Source organism: Amblyomma maculatum, chromosome 2 (genome assembly GCF_055883805.1).
Source record: "Amblyomma maculatum isolate TAMU_Amacu chromosome 2, ASM5588380v1, whole genome shotgun sequence".
NCBI lineage: Eukaryota > Metazoa > Arthropoda > Arachnida > Ixodida > Ixodidae > Amblyomma > Amblyomma maculatum.
The window spans coordinates 57,968,929-57,984,146 of record NC_139345.1 but is presented as its reverse complement, the minus strand read 5'-3'; the positions used below and the strand labels follow the sequence as shown (position 1 = coordinate 57,984,146).

The window sequence follows — 15,218 nt, the reverse complement described above, 5'->3', positions numbered from 1 at the left end:
GACGAAACACGCCTGCCAGCAGTCACACAGCACCGCGTCTGCGTGCTTTTATGTGTTGAACTTCCTGTGCGGGTTCTTGCCGAACAGCGTCGTCCGGATGTCGGGGAGGGTTCGCTCGGCGATCATATCGAGCCTAGAGGCGAGCGTGTTGACCACCTTGATGCGTTTGCCCCGCGAGGTGAGCGCCACGCCTCCGCAGGTCTCGTCGGGCAGCCAGTTCTTGTCGTCCACTACCACGTTCACCTGGATGCCGGTCTTCTTGCGGAACTGCTTGACGGCCACCGCCAAGGCCGCCTTGACCACCTGCTCGTCTTTCTTGCGGCACGAGAGCAACACCTCCTTGTCCAAGAGCCGGTAGAGGCCCTGGCGCCACAGTTCCATAATGTGTTACGCACATAGGAGCCACGTGGGGCGCTGCTATCTCAAGGATTCTAGAGTGCCTCGATGTAGCGCGCCACCATACGGTGGCGCTGGTCTGTAAGTGATGGCCTTATGCAGGAGCTCTAACTAGTAGTTCTAAGTAGTAGCTAGGATAACTAGTTGTGCCATTTAGCAGTGTGAAGTAGCAGAAATAAGTAACAGTGCTACTTTGTACATCTTATCAATTCTTGTCATCAAGGTATCTTATCAATTCGCAACTATGGTGGAATGACGTTACAAGTACGTCACGACCTGTGACCTAATCACTGTTTCGAAATTTCGCTGTGTACTCAGGGGCTTTCGGCGATAGTACGCGCTGGCAATAACATTTAGAACTAATTCTAAAGAAATTCAGTTTTTTGTTGGACAGACTTTTAGTGTGACTACCGCAAACTGACTGCCAGCTGTTTTGTAAGCCATGAGGGCGGCACACCTCTCAACCCCTTTTCGAGTAGAAACCAGGTGCCTGTGAGAAAATAGACACTGCACCCCCGCAGCGGACAATGTACCAGACACATTACACTCGATTCAAACAAGCATCACGCATCCCTCTAATATTTTGTTTATCACTGCGGCTTGTTGCGATCCAGCAACTTTTCCATCGCCCCACCCTACGTTTCCACTTCACGAAATTGTTAAAAAGCGTCGAGGTAAACAGCACGAAACTCGAGGATGATTAGGATTGCCCCACGCCCTCTTGCGGTGCGGCGATGGAATGTTTCGGGGCGCGCGCAGCCGGGCTGGTTGCACAAGCCAAGCTCTTTAACAACTTTCGGCCCGACACGCGCTATTAGAGATGATCCCTCTCTTACGTCGGCGGAGCGCCCTGAATGCGCGGAGGGGCAGAGCGCCCGATTGTTTTATTATTCAAGCGCGCGAGTGCTGCTGCGGCAGCTCGCGGGGCTCGGATCGTAAACCCGAGCCGAGCGCCGACGCCGCCGCAGCTGCCGCCGTGGCTTCGGTCGTAACACAGTGGGCTGCGCGCCATCCTCCTCCGTTATTTCCCCGTGCGTCTTACCTTTCACCTTTGTTGAGCGCATCGGGAGTTGTGTGCTCTGCGACAGATGCACCAGGTGCGTTAATCGCAATGCCATTAGGAATGGGGCAGCGTATTATTTCAGTGGGACACCGATCTAATCCGATTCTCCTGCGCCTGCATGTGTCCGCAGCAGAGACCTTTTAGGGGACACACGAAAGCGTTGACGGAGACCTAGTAGAGAACTCTCGCTTTCAAGACTATGCAATAACAGAGCTGCGCGAAGTAGAAGAAGGCGACAAGTTGCTTCGTGAGGGCAAATACCTACAATGTCCGATGCGAGATATAATTGATTACACTAACCGCCATAGCCCTGTGTGAATGCCTGTTCTACAAAGTATTAGGTCAAAGGGTCGACGCCAAAACGGTGGCTGTATATATAAAAAAACAGGAAGACTATTTACAAACTATAAGAACCGGCGTCAAACGAAAGCCAGCTATGTTGAACAAACTTCATAATGCTCGGTCTGCAAAAACGACTATGTCTCAAGAAAAAAAAAAGTTTCTTGTTGGGGAGCAGCCAACACTGCGGCTGAACAGTAATTGATTAAACCGCTAACAATTCGGGTGGCGCTGCACAGAAGAAACTGGCTCCGAGATTTCTTCTCGACGTGAGCCACGGCGTGTTCGAGCGGCAACTCGGCGTCGCGTACGTGCATCGGGGCGCACCGGCATGCCGCCACCCCTCGTACTTCGCCGAAGGCCGCTCAGAAGCGTGCGTTCGAGAAAGCGCTGCTGTCACTTTTCCCTTTTCGTTCCTCTTCAGAAACGTTCATTACCACTTCCATTTAGTTGCGCTTTCTTTTTTCTTCTCATCAGCCTCCCAAACTAGTTCCGTGCCTCAGCTGCTCATGTACTCTAAAACATGATACAATACAATATGCAACTTAGAAGTGGTTTGAAAACACAAGTTTAACAGTGCCGAGACGCTTGTTTTTGTTGTACTATAATTAAACTGCATCCATGATAGTCATCAAAGACAAAAAAAAAAATGCTTCATGGCATGAGGTTGTACAAAAGATGCATAATTCCCTTTGTGCATTTCGAAATATTTGTATTCTGATCGAACATACGCTGTGATTGATTGTAGAAAGTTAACATGATGTAAAATAAGTATACAGGAAAATGACTTAGGGGATAGCCAGTAAAGATGACCGCCTAATTTTATTTTCATATGCACACTATGCAAAATCAGTGCTATTAAAATCGGAAATGCGAAATATATTGCGATAGAAAAAAGAACGATTCGGTCCTTTCGAAGCGAACTTCAAAGTCAATAAAAATTTGTCCTGATCGCAGCATTACCGCTGCGCTATCAAGCCCTAGCATTACAGCTGAGCCGATGCTAAGGTCGGTTGGTTTGTGGGGTTTAACGTCTCAAAGCAACTCAGGCTATGAGAGACGCCGTAGTGGAGGACTCCGGAAATTTCGACCGGGAAGCAGCGGGACATAGGCAAGACAAGCGCTGTCTTGTATTTGTCCTGCCATTGTTGCACTGTTCCTCTGCAGTAAATGCATACCACCTCGCCCAAATCTAAGCTTTACTCTGTGTTTTAGCAAGTGTTTCCCCCCAAAAAAGCGAAGTACCTTATGCTGTTTGCGGCTGCAATGAGTGCGATGAGATAAAAAGAAAAATTTTTCTTCCACTCAGCCCCACTGTGTAGTGCTCAATGCAATGCTTGTAAAAACCAGGAAACCGGACTTAGATACAAGTTCAAATGGGTATTGACAGTGCCATTCAGTTCTTGCGGCGAACGGTGTTATAGAGGCTAAGTGCGGCTTATGCAGGTACTGGTAGTTTCTAACGTGGTATCTAGTTCCTAACGTAGTATCGCAGTTAATCGGCTAATTCACAAGGTTAATCCATCTCTAGCACTTTCGGTCCATTCTGGCTTAGATCATACAAAAACGCCATTCATGCGCTGGCTAGGCATCTGTCAACTTCCGTTGTCTGCAATCGGCGTCTCATGTGCACCCTTGCGCAAACGTTGAGAGACCACGCGTTTTGACAAAACTGCACGCCAGCTTTTTCTTACGGTTAAGCGGTTATTTCTAAGTTATGCATAAGGCAGCCGCGCCAATAAGCTTGCCATCTTGTCCAAGCAAATAATTCTGGTGCATCTTTATATACAGAAAAAATAACAATTTCACCGACTTGCGTGGTCGACCCGCTTTTGCGCAGAGGTGTACATCACTGGAAGCGCGTCTTAAGTTTTAAGTCTCCCGGTGTCCGTAACCCATAAGCGACGGCGAGTCTCTGCGGCGTGTGTTCAGCCGCGATTACCTCCAGGATGAGCCTCTCCATGAAGGGCCTGTAGCGGGCCTCCTTGGAGGTGATGACGCTGAGGCCCTTCTTGGCCTCGGCCACGACTCGCATCACGTGCTCGTTCATAGCCTGCAGGATGCGCAGCCGAGCCGCGTTCTTGACGCCCGCATTCTGGATCTTGCGGTTGCGCTCGACCTGCTTCTCCCGCTTGGAGAACGTGTCCATGATGAGGATGCGCTGCTCCTTGACCAGCCGCCACTTCTCGGCGTTGAACTCCTCCTCGGCCTTGGTGTCGATCTCCTCGACCTTCACATCGGGTGCCGATATATCAAAAACCGCTCGCGTGTGTTGCGCTTACAGTATACGAATGACGCTACCCATAACAATTACCAGTCGCTGTTAAAAAAAAAAGTAAGTGTTCACTCTGACGAGCCAAGTTTATTCATTGGGGTGACTCATCTCGATGCAGCGCTGTGCTGCAGAGGCCAAGGTGCCCAGTTCGACACTAAGCAGTGGTAGCCATGCTTCGATGGCTGCGGAATGCGTGATGGCTCGAGGGCCGAGGTTGCATGCCACTGAAGAGCGTAGCACGCATTACTCTAAGGCTCCACACCTAAACGGCATCTAAAGATGTGAACACTTTATAAATAATACAAATTCGTCCCCTTTCACCTTACTACGGAGATTTTTCCTAACCCAAAGGTCGTGTTCCCGCACTTGACCGTCAGGAAGAGTATGGCGTGTATGACTCGTTATCCTCGCAGGTGCTCTACAGCGAGAGTAATGAATCTGGCTCCTTTCTTTCCCTCTGACTCAACAACGTTCTCATCGCTGCCGCCTGGAACAATATAAACAGCCTCACAAGTCGACTAGCCTATGCAAAAAAGGAAGCGGCAGTCCGTAATGCCATGCTCTCATCACTAGTGATCAAGTCCTTATCAGAAGAGACTCGTGTGAGAGCGAAGTGTCTATCCGAAGCTACCTCTACTCGGTCTGTGTGAGGCGCTTACGCGGCACACGAACGTCCGAATGAATTACCACCGCAGCTGCGAAAGTCGAGACGCCGTACTTCGCTTTTAGTTCTAGCCAAATTCTGGCGCATATCTCGACGGTTACCTTCTCGTCGGCCTCTTGTTCGATGAAGGCCGCCATTCGGAAGGTGTCTCCCTTGGCGGCCGCTGACGTCTTGGTCACCGTCTTCTCCGCCATTCTGTGTCTTGCGCTCGGCCTCGGGTGTACTGGACACTCCTCTTCGCAGTTTTCAGTCTTCGGGACGCGACAGTGCTCACCCTCCTCTTTCTCTCGTCACGAATCTGCGCTCGCGACACTTCTTTTTCTTCTCGCCGATGGCATGTGCTGGGAAATGGCGAGTGGTTATGGCAGTAGGCAATTAGAACCGATGGAGGAAAGAGGAAACTCGCAAGATTTCTCGATCGAGTGGCTGCGAAGAGTCGGGGGTCAGGTCGATTCGCAAATAACTGGGCATGCTCTACGACGCCATTCGCTGCGAGTTCGCGAGTTTGGCTTCTAAAAAAGCCAGTTGTCTGAGCTGTTCTTGTTTCCTGTTTTAGCCCTTCATTGCTTTGTTTCCCTATATGTAGCGTCGCGTGAAGGTACCTCAACAAGAATATTGTATTAAAAACAATGCAGTTTTTGTCCCAGTACGATTGCAGTAATGACCTGCTTTAGTAACGCCCGAGACTTAAATGTATTTGAGTAATTTTATTATGTATACGTGAGCTTACATACTCGTAAGTTTACGGTATTGACAATCTGTGCCTGCTGTCTTCGCGTTTCGTCACACAATGGCTATCGTGTCGTCATTTGTGTAATTCGTGAAGCAACCGCCGCCTTGACTAAAACGCTGCTGTGCACGTAGTCGTGAGATGGAAGCCCAGGAGCAGCGACTAGGCTTCGATGCAAGCGAAACGCAAAAACGCCGGAGTGTTAAGATCGTTAGTGTGCTTTAACGCTATAAATTGTCCAAATCAATTCGAAGCCGTCCTCTTCGGCTGGCCTCCTGACACGGCAGTCTGACATTCCAGATTAATATCTGTTATTGATATGCCATACTCAGGGTTCACGTAAGAAATTATTGCGTGCAGCTCCAAGCTGGGAGAACTGAACAAATGAAAAAAAAAAAAAAGAAAACAATCACATTATAGTTACGATTGTTTAACCCGAGATTCAGCTATAGATAATCAGGTGATGTATTTTAAAGCAAAAGCCTTACAGAGCCTATTATCAACGGAACACCGCAGCGAGACGGTGGTGGGGGTGGTGAAAAGATTTTGGCGGTGAAAAACATTTTAAGGCTGAGAAGAGAGTTTCGAGGTCTGAAGGTCCCGCTACATGGACAGTATTCTTAATCCGAGACATAGCGTGACGAGGCCCCATACCGAGCCCGCTTTACTAGAGCCCTTTGGGCCTCCAGTGGGGAGGAGTTGAGGAGGGCAGTCTCCCATGCTTCTCGGGTAGGAGAAAGAGGAAGGTGGGGACTCTGATCGCATGCCCGCAACACGTGATAGATATCGCAGATCTCTCCGCAGTATGAGCTTTGCCCATCGATGTACGGGTAAAAGTGTTTCAGTGCGGCAGGACAGAGAAGAGTTCCTGTCTGCAGACATCGCAGAGTTCGCTCCTCCGCCTTATTCAGCCCCTTGGCAGGGGCCGGATAGAGGCGGTAGTTGTCGCATTAATGGTTTACGATTTCAAGCACATTATTTTTGTTTTTATTAATTTTGGGTGGCCTCACAATACATTGTGCCCCTATGACGTGACTTTAGTCGCTAAAGTCCCTCGTAATTTTTACGTACATTGCAATGCTCAGCATATATGCTATCTCTCTATAATCGATAAAACGGCTGACCATCAGCATATTTTGTCAAAGGCTTCGTATCTATGTGGCCCTGGAACTCCGATACAGGACTAATATTGCTTTTCGGATTACTGCTTTTGGTGACATCTGCAGCGTCATCAAAATTGCAATGCTCGTGATTGCATCTTTTTCTCGCACGTGGCTGCAGTTATGTGCCTGCGCCTGGTAAAAGAATACATATCTAAGAAATCAAAGCACCTTATGCATGGCCAGTCAGTGATTGTGTGTGTGACCAGCACGCATTCAGCGAGTGACGCAAATTTCGACTGCATCCTCACTGCGTACAGGAGAGGAATAGTATAACTAACTAATTAGCAATACATGCACAGGGCAAGCACGTTCAAGGTTCCTTTAACTTGAATATACTTCGGCAAAGCAATCTCTGACTTTGGTTTAGATTCATGGGCATCGTTAGTGCACCTGCCTTTGAAGCTTTGCAGGCTTTCGACTGAAAGGCTTTGCTATACGTGCCTCACACGCTGCTAACGGAATTGTGCCATTGTGCGCATGAAACGATCGGCGCAGCGAGGTTGTGACGCTTTAGCTTCAGGTGTTGCATTAGTACGTGCCAGCGAAGATGTTCAAGTGCTTTCTGCGTTTGCTCCCACTGCATATATCGCAACGCAGCTCGAGGACGCTCTCGTGTTCTGTGAGTGTTCCTAATATGTCGGTAATGGTGAGAGACATGTGATTAGCCAGTCCACCTTGTGACCTTTGCTCTTTTCTTTTTTCCTGACTTCGTTTCTTCTTTTGTTGGTCATTGTCTACGCGATACTGTCCACTACGGATACGGGTGTACGCTCTGTTCTGATGATTCTTTATATATGTTTTTACCGTTATTGTGATAAGTGTTTGTAGTTGCGAGATAAACACGTATATATTTGGCGTAGAATGATTTGAATGCAACAGATTTAAATCGGTTTTTGCAAAATACGTGCAAAATAATTTCAGGCTGTACGTAAATCAAATATCTACGAGTGCCGCAATAACAACAGCAATTTTCTTCGTCATTGTTATCCCCAGCATTTTATGCAGAATGTTTTGCTGGGTGCTCTGACTTATGCAAAACTCGATTTACGCACTCTTGAACGTTGTACATTTCGTTTCGCCTCTTAGTGTAATTGCCGCAATATTCGGTACTCCGCGGAGAAAATGTCACATATACTGCGCCTTACTTTCCCTGTAAATCAATTACTATTCACTGCGGCACTCCTTTCTCACTTTCCGCTCTCGCTCCCTCCCTTTCCCCTACCCTTACGCTGCGGTTCACGTATTGAGGGAGAAAGCGTGAAAGATAATGCGCATTTACTTTCCTGTAAACGAATCTACAATTTACAATAGACACATACGGGAATTATTAACTCGACGATCAACGCAGAGAACTGTAGATGTTTTGTTTCATCTGGTTCGATTTTCCTGCAATGGCGCGAGCCATATTTTTTTGGCAAGGTTAATTTATGACAAGTTGTGTTTGAGGACTCCCCCGCATGCCGTCAGTCGTTGCCTAAATTCGGTGTGCGCTAAGTGAAAAAGCACCTGTGCGTTGGGAAAAAAAAAAAGTGAGCGTTAATCTGAGGCCGCGCGTACGCGTTGGTGACCTGCTTCGAAGGGACTGCTCTTCGGACGTATCACTCTTGCAACACCAAACACTTCCTTGTTGTTTCGTAGTGTTGCATTTCTGTAGCACAATGAGCACCCGTTCCAACCGACGAAAGGAAGAGGCGAGCGGAACGGATAAGGGTCTGCTGATAGTACTGCGCCGGCTCCTGGAGAAACCAGTTATCAAAGACGGGGCAAGAAAGCGACGCGACACTGTTTGTTGTCTCCTTCCATTTACCTTTCGGCAGCAGCTGCACGCGCTATGGGGGCTGTCCAGGAAACGGCCAAGAAGGGACACGCGGGAAAAGGAGAACGAGATGAAGATGAAGAAGAAACGCTCTCTAAGCTCGGTCGTCCCAAGCCAGGCCCCGGAGTGCGCCCTATCATGTCGGACAGGAAGAAATCTGGAGGGAGCTCGGGTGCGGTAACCGCGAGCGCCACGGGCTTCGACCCTGCGGAGCGGATGAAGAACCTCCTGGCCTACATTTACAACGACGGCGCCGCCAAGGTACGGAGCATCGACCACTTGAGTCGTTTGTTCGTCCTCTGGCACTTACCACGTTGCGAGTGCTCTTTGGCCATTCACTCGATCACGCGTATCACCTTCACTCACAGTCGCAATACACGAGGCTCGGCAAGAAACGGCTAAAGCTCGACCGTATGATACGACGTTCTTCGATTTTGAAGCATTGTATCTGTGATATTCTAAACGAGAGCCCGTACTTGATGTGTATAGCACTCACTTTAGTTGAGAATACAGATTTGATGACCGTTGTGTGATAATCTGGTAAGCTTCGTTGACCTGCCTATGTGTGCTGGTAACTGATGTGACATTGATTTTGATGCTGTTTTTCTTGCTGCGAATTCAGTTCGTGTTCTGCAATGGGCGTTGCTTCTGTGGCGAATAGGACCTCTACTTTCTGGGACTTCACGATGCTCTAGGAGAGTGCATAAGAGGGACAAGGATCACCTTGGCGAGTTGCGAAAACGCTAAGACGCGCTGATATCATTTCAGTGTTGCTGCAGGGGTTTAACATTAAATAAATTGTATATTTTTGTTATTGTTTCCATTAACTCAGGTCAGCGGAATTCGATCATAATACGATCAAGCCTTGGTGTCGGCCAACCCTGCTTGACGTCTCGCTTATGTTGGTTATGCTCGCCACCATTGTTAATAAATTGCTCCTCACTGAAGCTCTGCGGATGGTTTCGAGTTCTACTCATAAATTTATACACGCTAAATTTAAAAAAAAAATTGTTCAGTATCTGCTGTAACGTGCAACTTCCCTTGTGTGACGGTTTTTGTTCAAGGCTGTGGATCAGAATACGAGGCGGCATGTTCAGTGTTGTGACCTTCGCAGACATATTTTCTCAGGGCCTAAAAAAATACTCACTTCGGTGGACTTGAAGTCGTGGTCGAAATTACTACACAGCCTCTCTTTTGTTACACCTATATAATGTTGAATGCAGACTTAGACTTACTCTTTTTTTTTTTTTCTGAAAATTTAATCTTGAGAATTAATGTGTCAGTGCTCTAAAACGTATGTATGTAACACTTACTTTACGGCGTTTAGTTTCACTTCTTCCTGCAACACGTTCGCGGGTTCCGTTTTCACTTTTGCGGCCATGCAGTGACGCTGTGGGGGAAAAAATTCCCGACGAAGTTCGACATCCTGAGCCGCAAGCCCATCGCCTGCGGGGCGCATGCTGCGGGCCAAAACTGGCGACATGGATTACGTTCATTTGCGAATATTTTCCCAGGAGAAGGAGATCGACTCCAAGGCGGAGGAAGAGTTCAAGGTCGAGAAGGAGCGCCTGTTGAGGCAGGCGCGCACGCACATCGAGGAGGTGGTCAAGCGGCGCGAGAAGCAAGTGGAGCGCGTGCGCAAGATCCAGACGTCGCAGGTCAAGAATGCGGCGCGGCTGCGGCTGTTGGCCTCCATGAACGACCAGGTGAGGAAGGTGCTGGCCGAGACGCGGACCAAGCTGAGCGTCATCACCCAGAAGGAGAACCGCTACAAGCCCTTCCTGGAACGCCTCATCCTGCAGGTATACTGGAGCTAAATAAAGGGCATTGACATAGCATGAAGGGCATCGAAATGAGTTACGTGGGATTCAAAGAGCACTGAGCAAGGGTTGAGGCGGGGGAAGCCTCAGTTCGCAGGTTGAGACAACGTTTCGACAAGTCGACTTTCATTCGTCTGGACAGAGCGATCATCAGTGGCAGGGGTTTAAATACGCTTTTGCTTTCGAAGGAGAAAAGCTGCGAATAGTTATAGTTAGTGATAGGTAATGATTAGAAAGAGACTCTCTTTCTTCTCTGTCTTTAGGCGGTGAGAGTGAGATTACAGAGGGAAAGAGAGAGTGAGAGAGAGATGGAGACCCCCTCTCTCCTCTTTCTCTTTCCGTCCCCTTATATTCCTTTCACTCTCCCCACCCTCCTTCCTTCCTTCCCTCTCTCCATCTCTCTCTCTCTACTCTCTCTAGAGAGAAGTAAGAGCTAGAGAGGTAGTCTCCATCTGCCTCTTCTCTCTCTCTCTCTCTGCGTCTCTCGAGAAATCAGGGGCTTTCTAATGATCGCAGTAGGGCGGCCGAAATGTTTTCGTCTTGCGGCACGTAAGGTGACAAGCGCTCCCCTGAAATTTTCCTCCGGAATTAACTGCGTAATCCCGCTGACGATAATGATGCTGATGGGCTTTAACTTTCTTGTTAAGCTTCTGAAGGAAAATATGCTGTACTAAACTGAAATTCTACATTGTTCTATTTCGAAGGAGAGCGACAGCTTTCGGCATAGTCCCCAACAGAGGCAATATGCTTTCGGCTTTCCCGTGGCCCGTAATAATCTTTGGTCGCCGATTGACGCTCTGCAAAGCAAGTAATTGGGCAGCCACAGGCTTGCGTTGCCAGCTAACGAGTAGCAGGGATAAAATATTTTTCGTTATGTCAAACACGAGGGAAAGCTATCGGATGGCGCCCCTTTTTCAGCGGTGCCTTTGTGGCCGCCTTACACGCGATAAAGTTATCACCTTACTCTGTACCGTTATGCTCTGCCATCTTGACGGCCCCACGTCCTAAGTGTTTGTGAAAAAGATAACGTGTACGCTGAAGATGTTGTCCGTGCTGCATATAAAGTGTTTGTTCCTTCTCTGCTGTGGATAGTTATCGCAGTGCTGAAATTCCGCGCTTGAGAGACATTGTTGCACTAACACATTCGAGAAACTGTAGCACTACGCAGACGAACGGAAGGAAGGAGCTTGCTGGACAAGGCTCTTGCCCTTTGGTGCGAGCACTTGGCTTGGGTCGTTTTGGTTAGGCTAAATATAACTTCCTGCGTTTCAGTAGGGTGCAGTTCCCTGCTACAAGGGTAAACAGTGCGCAAAGATCTGGGAGCAAGAATCAGTACGAACATTACTTGCAGGTGAAAACGAAGGGCGCGATGTAAATGCAGTGCGCGCACGCACTCGCTTCCGCTTTTGTTTGAGATTAGTGACAACTACCTGCTCGTTGCTTATTTGCTTTTGCAAGAACAGAAGCATCGTGGCGCATCATACGTCTTCGTTGCATTGGATAACCGGGTCGCAAAAAAAAAAAAAAAAAAATCAATATTTCTATCACGCCCAGCCGAGTATCGGAGGCTGTGGGAGGTACCAGTCGACGCGCTCGCTCGAATTTCATTTGTTTTCCCCTCTGATATGTGTTTCGGGCGTACTTAAAACGATGTAAACAGGTTCCGCATTGGGTCTCTTTCCATCCAGACCACGTTTGTTCTACGTTAACTCGTGCGACCAGCGTGCTAGCTCACTGCTGGTCGATGTGGTCGATTTGTCTAGACGCGTACGTGCAGTCTGAGACTTGGCACATGGCCTAGAGGCAACCTGCTTTACAATGTGGCATGTTTTGTCTTTCGTGGTTCATAGTGGATCTTGTTTAACCGTGTCATTTCTTCATCCTTGTGTACCGACGCCTTTTGGCAAGGGTGCGGATAGTGAACATTAAAACCGAAAGCGCGAGACGCTGTGTATAATCTGTCAACTGGAACTCTGATTATATCAGTCACGAAAGTGCGTGCGTGGTAGGTGCGTCAGAGTAAAACACTTGGATGTTAGCAGGCTGTCACGTCAATCGCGGTATTCTCGAACTGTTCGGCAGAGATAGAAAAGCTTGAGACTGCCCCCAATAGTTGAAAGCATGACCCATAGGCCGCGTCTCCGTCTGCAAATATCCAGTTTGAGTCGTAGTTTTCCAACTCCCACGATTTATAAGTCTGCTTGAATATCTCTTCTCTATTACTAAAACGGGGTTGCTTAATGACATTAAAAAAAGGGAAAATTACAGGCGGTGAAAATAAAGTGTTCGCTACTGGAATTAATTAAAAGATAAACGCACAATATTTATGTTTCAGTGTGTTTAAACAAAATTACGAAGGAATTGTGACAAATACTACTTTAGTTTGGACACCCACTCCAGCTTAAAGGGCAGCCTACGAGCTTTTATTGGTTATGGTTTTTTTTTCTTGCTTCAGTCAAAAGGTCCTTGCCCACATTAACGAATATTCGGCTCTAGCGCTGAGAAAACAGCACAAAAATTCGAAACATACATTTTTTTTCTATGCGGTGGTCTAATTGTTTTTTCAGAGGTTGAGGGCATCTGTAAACCCTGAGATCAAGGACACGATGTGCAGTTTGTATAGAGACCCCATACGGCCACAAGATTGCCGCCTAGGCGACGTGCAGTGGCAATAGTGGCATTAACCAAGATGCACAGATTTGGGTAAATTTATAACTGAAAGCAAGCAGGAAGGCAGCTGTAATAAACATGTCAGTATAAAAAACCTGGGGATATTTACCACAGGTACCAGAGTAGATTTTGTGACAGGGCCACGGCGAATATAGCAGTGGTGCAGTTGTTCATCGTTCGTGCGCTTCGCATGGTTTCGTTTTCGAAAGCATCTGAAAGAGGATCAAGCAAGATTAAACAATAAAAAATTTTTCAATATATTGAAAATAAAAACAATGCGCTACTTTAAATTGTTATGAACGAAAATAGCCGTCAGTATGACGTTAGAGCATAGTCTTGAACTGTGGTGCGTCCACCTGAGACAGTCAAGGCATCTACCACGTAATGAGGGAACACAGCGTGGCCCTATCGTCCGCTCAGACAGGACTTTCTCGAATAATTTAAGATATAAATTCTTGTCTAAACCGCGAGTTCTGCTCTCAATATTGTCACTATGTGGTGCGATCTATCAAAACATGTCAAAATGTTTTTACTCGTTTCCGACATCAGGATGTCCCTGCTTCAAGAACAAACTCAAGGCTAGAAAAGAGATCAAATTCACGTTATTGCCCGTCTTTTTGAGTATTTGTACACTGCGCGGCGTTTAGACGTCGGATTGACCTCGAGCATTTAGTGAGTTTCCTAATGCGCCGAGTTTGCCCAGCTCTAGCGTGACGAAAATTCTCGCTGGTCAGTCGTTGAAATCTGCTCCCCTTTTTAATGTGCATTTTGTTTATTCTCCACTCCTGCATAGGTTGACAGTATCAATAAATGAAAAGAATGAATAAAACATCCTGCTTCGCGGGCAGCGCTGCTACTCATATTCCGTCAAATTGTAGAACAGTTTCGCAATTACGACGTATATCGACAACTCGAAGATTGGATCGGCTGCTTGCGTTTTATGCCGGCGCTTGGAGTAATTTATTAGCAGACCCTCGATGCTATCGAAGAGGAGAAAAGGGATAGTGCGATGTAAAAGAAACCAACAAGAAATTAATGAATGAACGCGAGAAAATCAGCGAAACGGAAAAGCAACGTACAATGTCAACTATCTCTTGAGATAAAGAACAGATGCTGTATAAGCATAAAGGCGATTTAACCATTTTGTTTCGCTCTGTTTAAGATATTTGGCGCTGTTTGAGGTTGTTTGTTGTCATCGTCACTGTGTCGCTCTCTTTATCCCTCGTCTTCTCTACATCTGAAACTATGTAGGTTTGTAAAGCGCCACAGTATATCGCATTTATGTAGTTACGTACAACGAACAGCCTTAAACCTGATATCGAAGTTTCCCCGTTAAGAAAAGAAAAAAATTAGATGGTCTCTTAGATGTCTCAAGAAGACAACGGAGAAAGCATACCCTTCCTCTCCGGTAATTTATTTGCCTCTCCTATCATTTGCCTCTCATCGTTAGCCTCTTATCGCCGTTCGTTGCAGCGCAACACAAAATTATAATTGGTTTAGAGGAAACGAAAGGCGCTGTATCTGTCGCACTTTCTCGGGCAAGTGTGAGCTTGAACGGTACACCATCGTTCCTGTCGCGTGGCGTATCTTGTGGTTCAAGTGTGGAACTGCAGATGGCACAGATCTCGGGCACAGATCTCGCGCACAACTCTCGCGCGCGGGATTTCGTTCCATGAGCCTTTCTTAGAAAGGCTTTCGTCTTAGAACTGCCAGTGTGTCCGCCGCTGTTGATGCAGCCGCTGGATGCGCCTGCGCTGCAGGGCCTCTATATGATGCTGGAGAAGGACGTGGTGATCACCTGTCGCCGCCAAGACTTGCCGCTGGTGCAGGAAGCGCTCGCCGTGGCTGCCAAGAAGTTCGCCGCGGACACCCTGATCCAGGGCAGCGTGGTCGTCGACAAGGAGCACTTCCTGCCCGACGACTCGAGCGGCGGCGTCGAGCTTACCTCAATGCGCGGGAAACTCAAGGTGTCCAACACGCTCGAGCGCCGCCTGGAGCTCATCGCGCACAACCTGCTTCCGCAGATACGGACGGGCCTTTTCGGGGAGAACCCCGACCGCAAGCACAAGGACTAGAGGTCACTCGGTTGCCGTTCTCTCTACCTTTGCAAAAATTACTTCAAAGAATATTTATATATATGCAGTCTTTAGACAGCCTATAAAATCGTTTTTTTTTTTCGGGGGAGGGATTGTGGGCCCTCGGAAACCATTTATTAATGATTTTTGTTCTATTGGCATATCTTTTACTAATAAAAGCCATTATTCTACATTGTTTAAGCACGT

General features: G+C 47.6%; 3 protein-coding genes across 5 annotated transcripts in view; 1 reads left to right on the top strand and 2 right to left on the bottom strand.

The window, feature by feature from the left end:
* Positions 1-15,218, bottom strand: part of LOC146198723 (uncharacterized) — a 321,357-nt gene that overhangs the window by 98,334 nt on the left and 207,805 nt on the right. The gene's annotated exons all lie outside the window — the stretch shown is intronic.
* On the bottom strand, positions 49-4,931 carry LOC146198726 (V-type proton ATPase subunit E-like). The gene is made up of 3 exons (XM_084592637.1): positions 4,839-4,931; positions 3,741-4,028; positions 49-363 (listed from the first exon to the last, which is right to left on the bottom strand). The coding sequence occupies exons 1-3, from the start codon at positions 4,929-4,931 to the stop codon at positions 49-51; spliced, it is 696 nt and encodes a 231-aa protein (XP_084448763.1).
* LOC146198725 (V-type proton ATPase subunit E-like) lies at positions 8,421-15,188 on the top strand. Its single transcript, XM_084592635.1, has 3 exons — positions 8,421-8,707; positions 9,961-10,248; positions 14,697-15,188. The coding sequence occupies exons 1-3, from the start codon at positions 8,462-8,464 to the stop codon at positions 15,009-15,011; spliced, it is 849 nt and encodes a 282-aa protein (XP_084448761.1). The 5' UTR covers positions 8,421-8,461; the 3' UTR covers positions 15,012-15,188.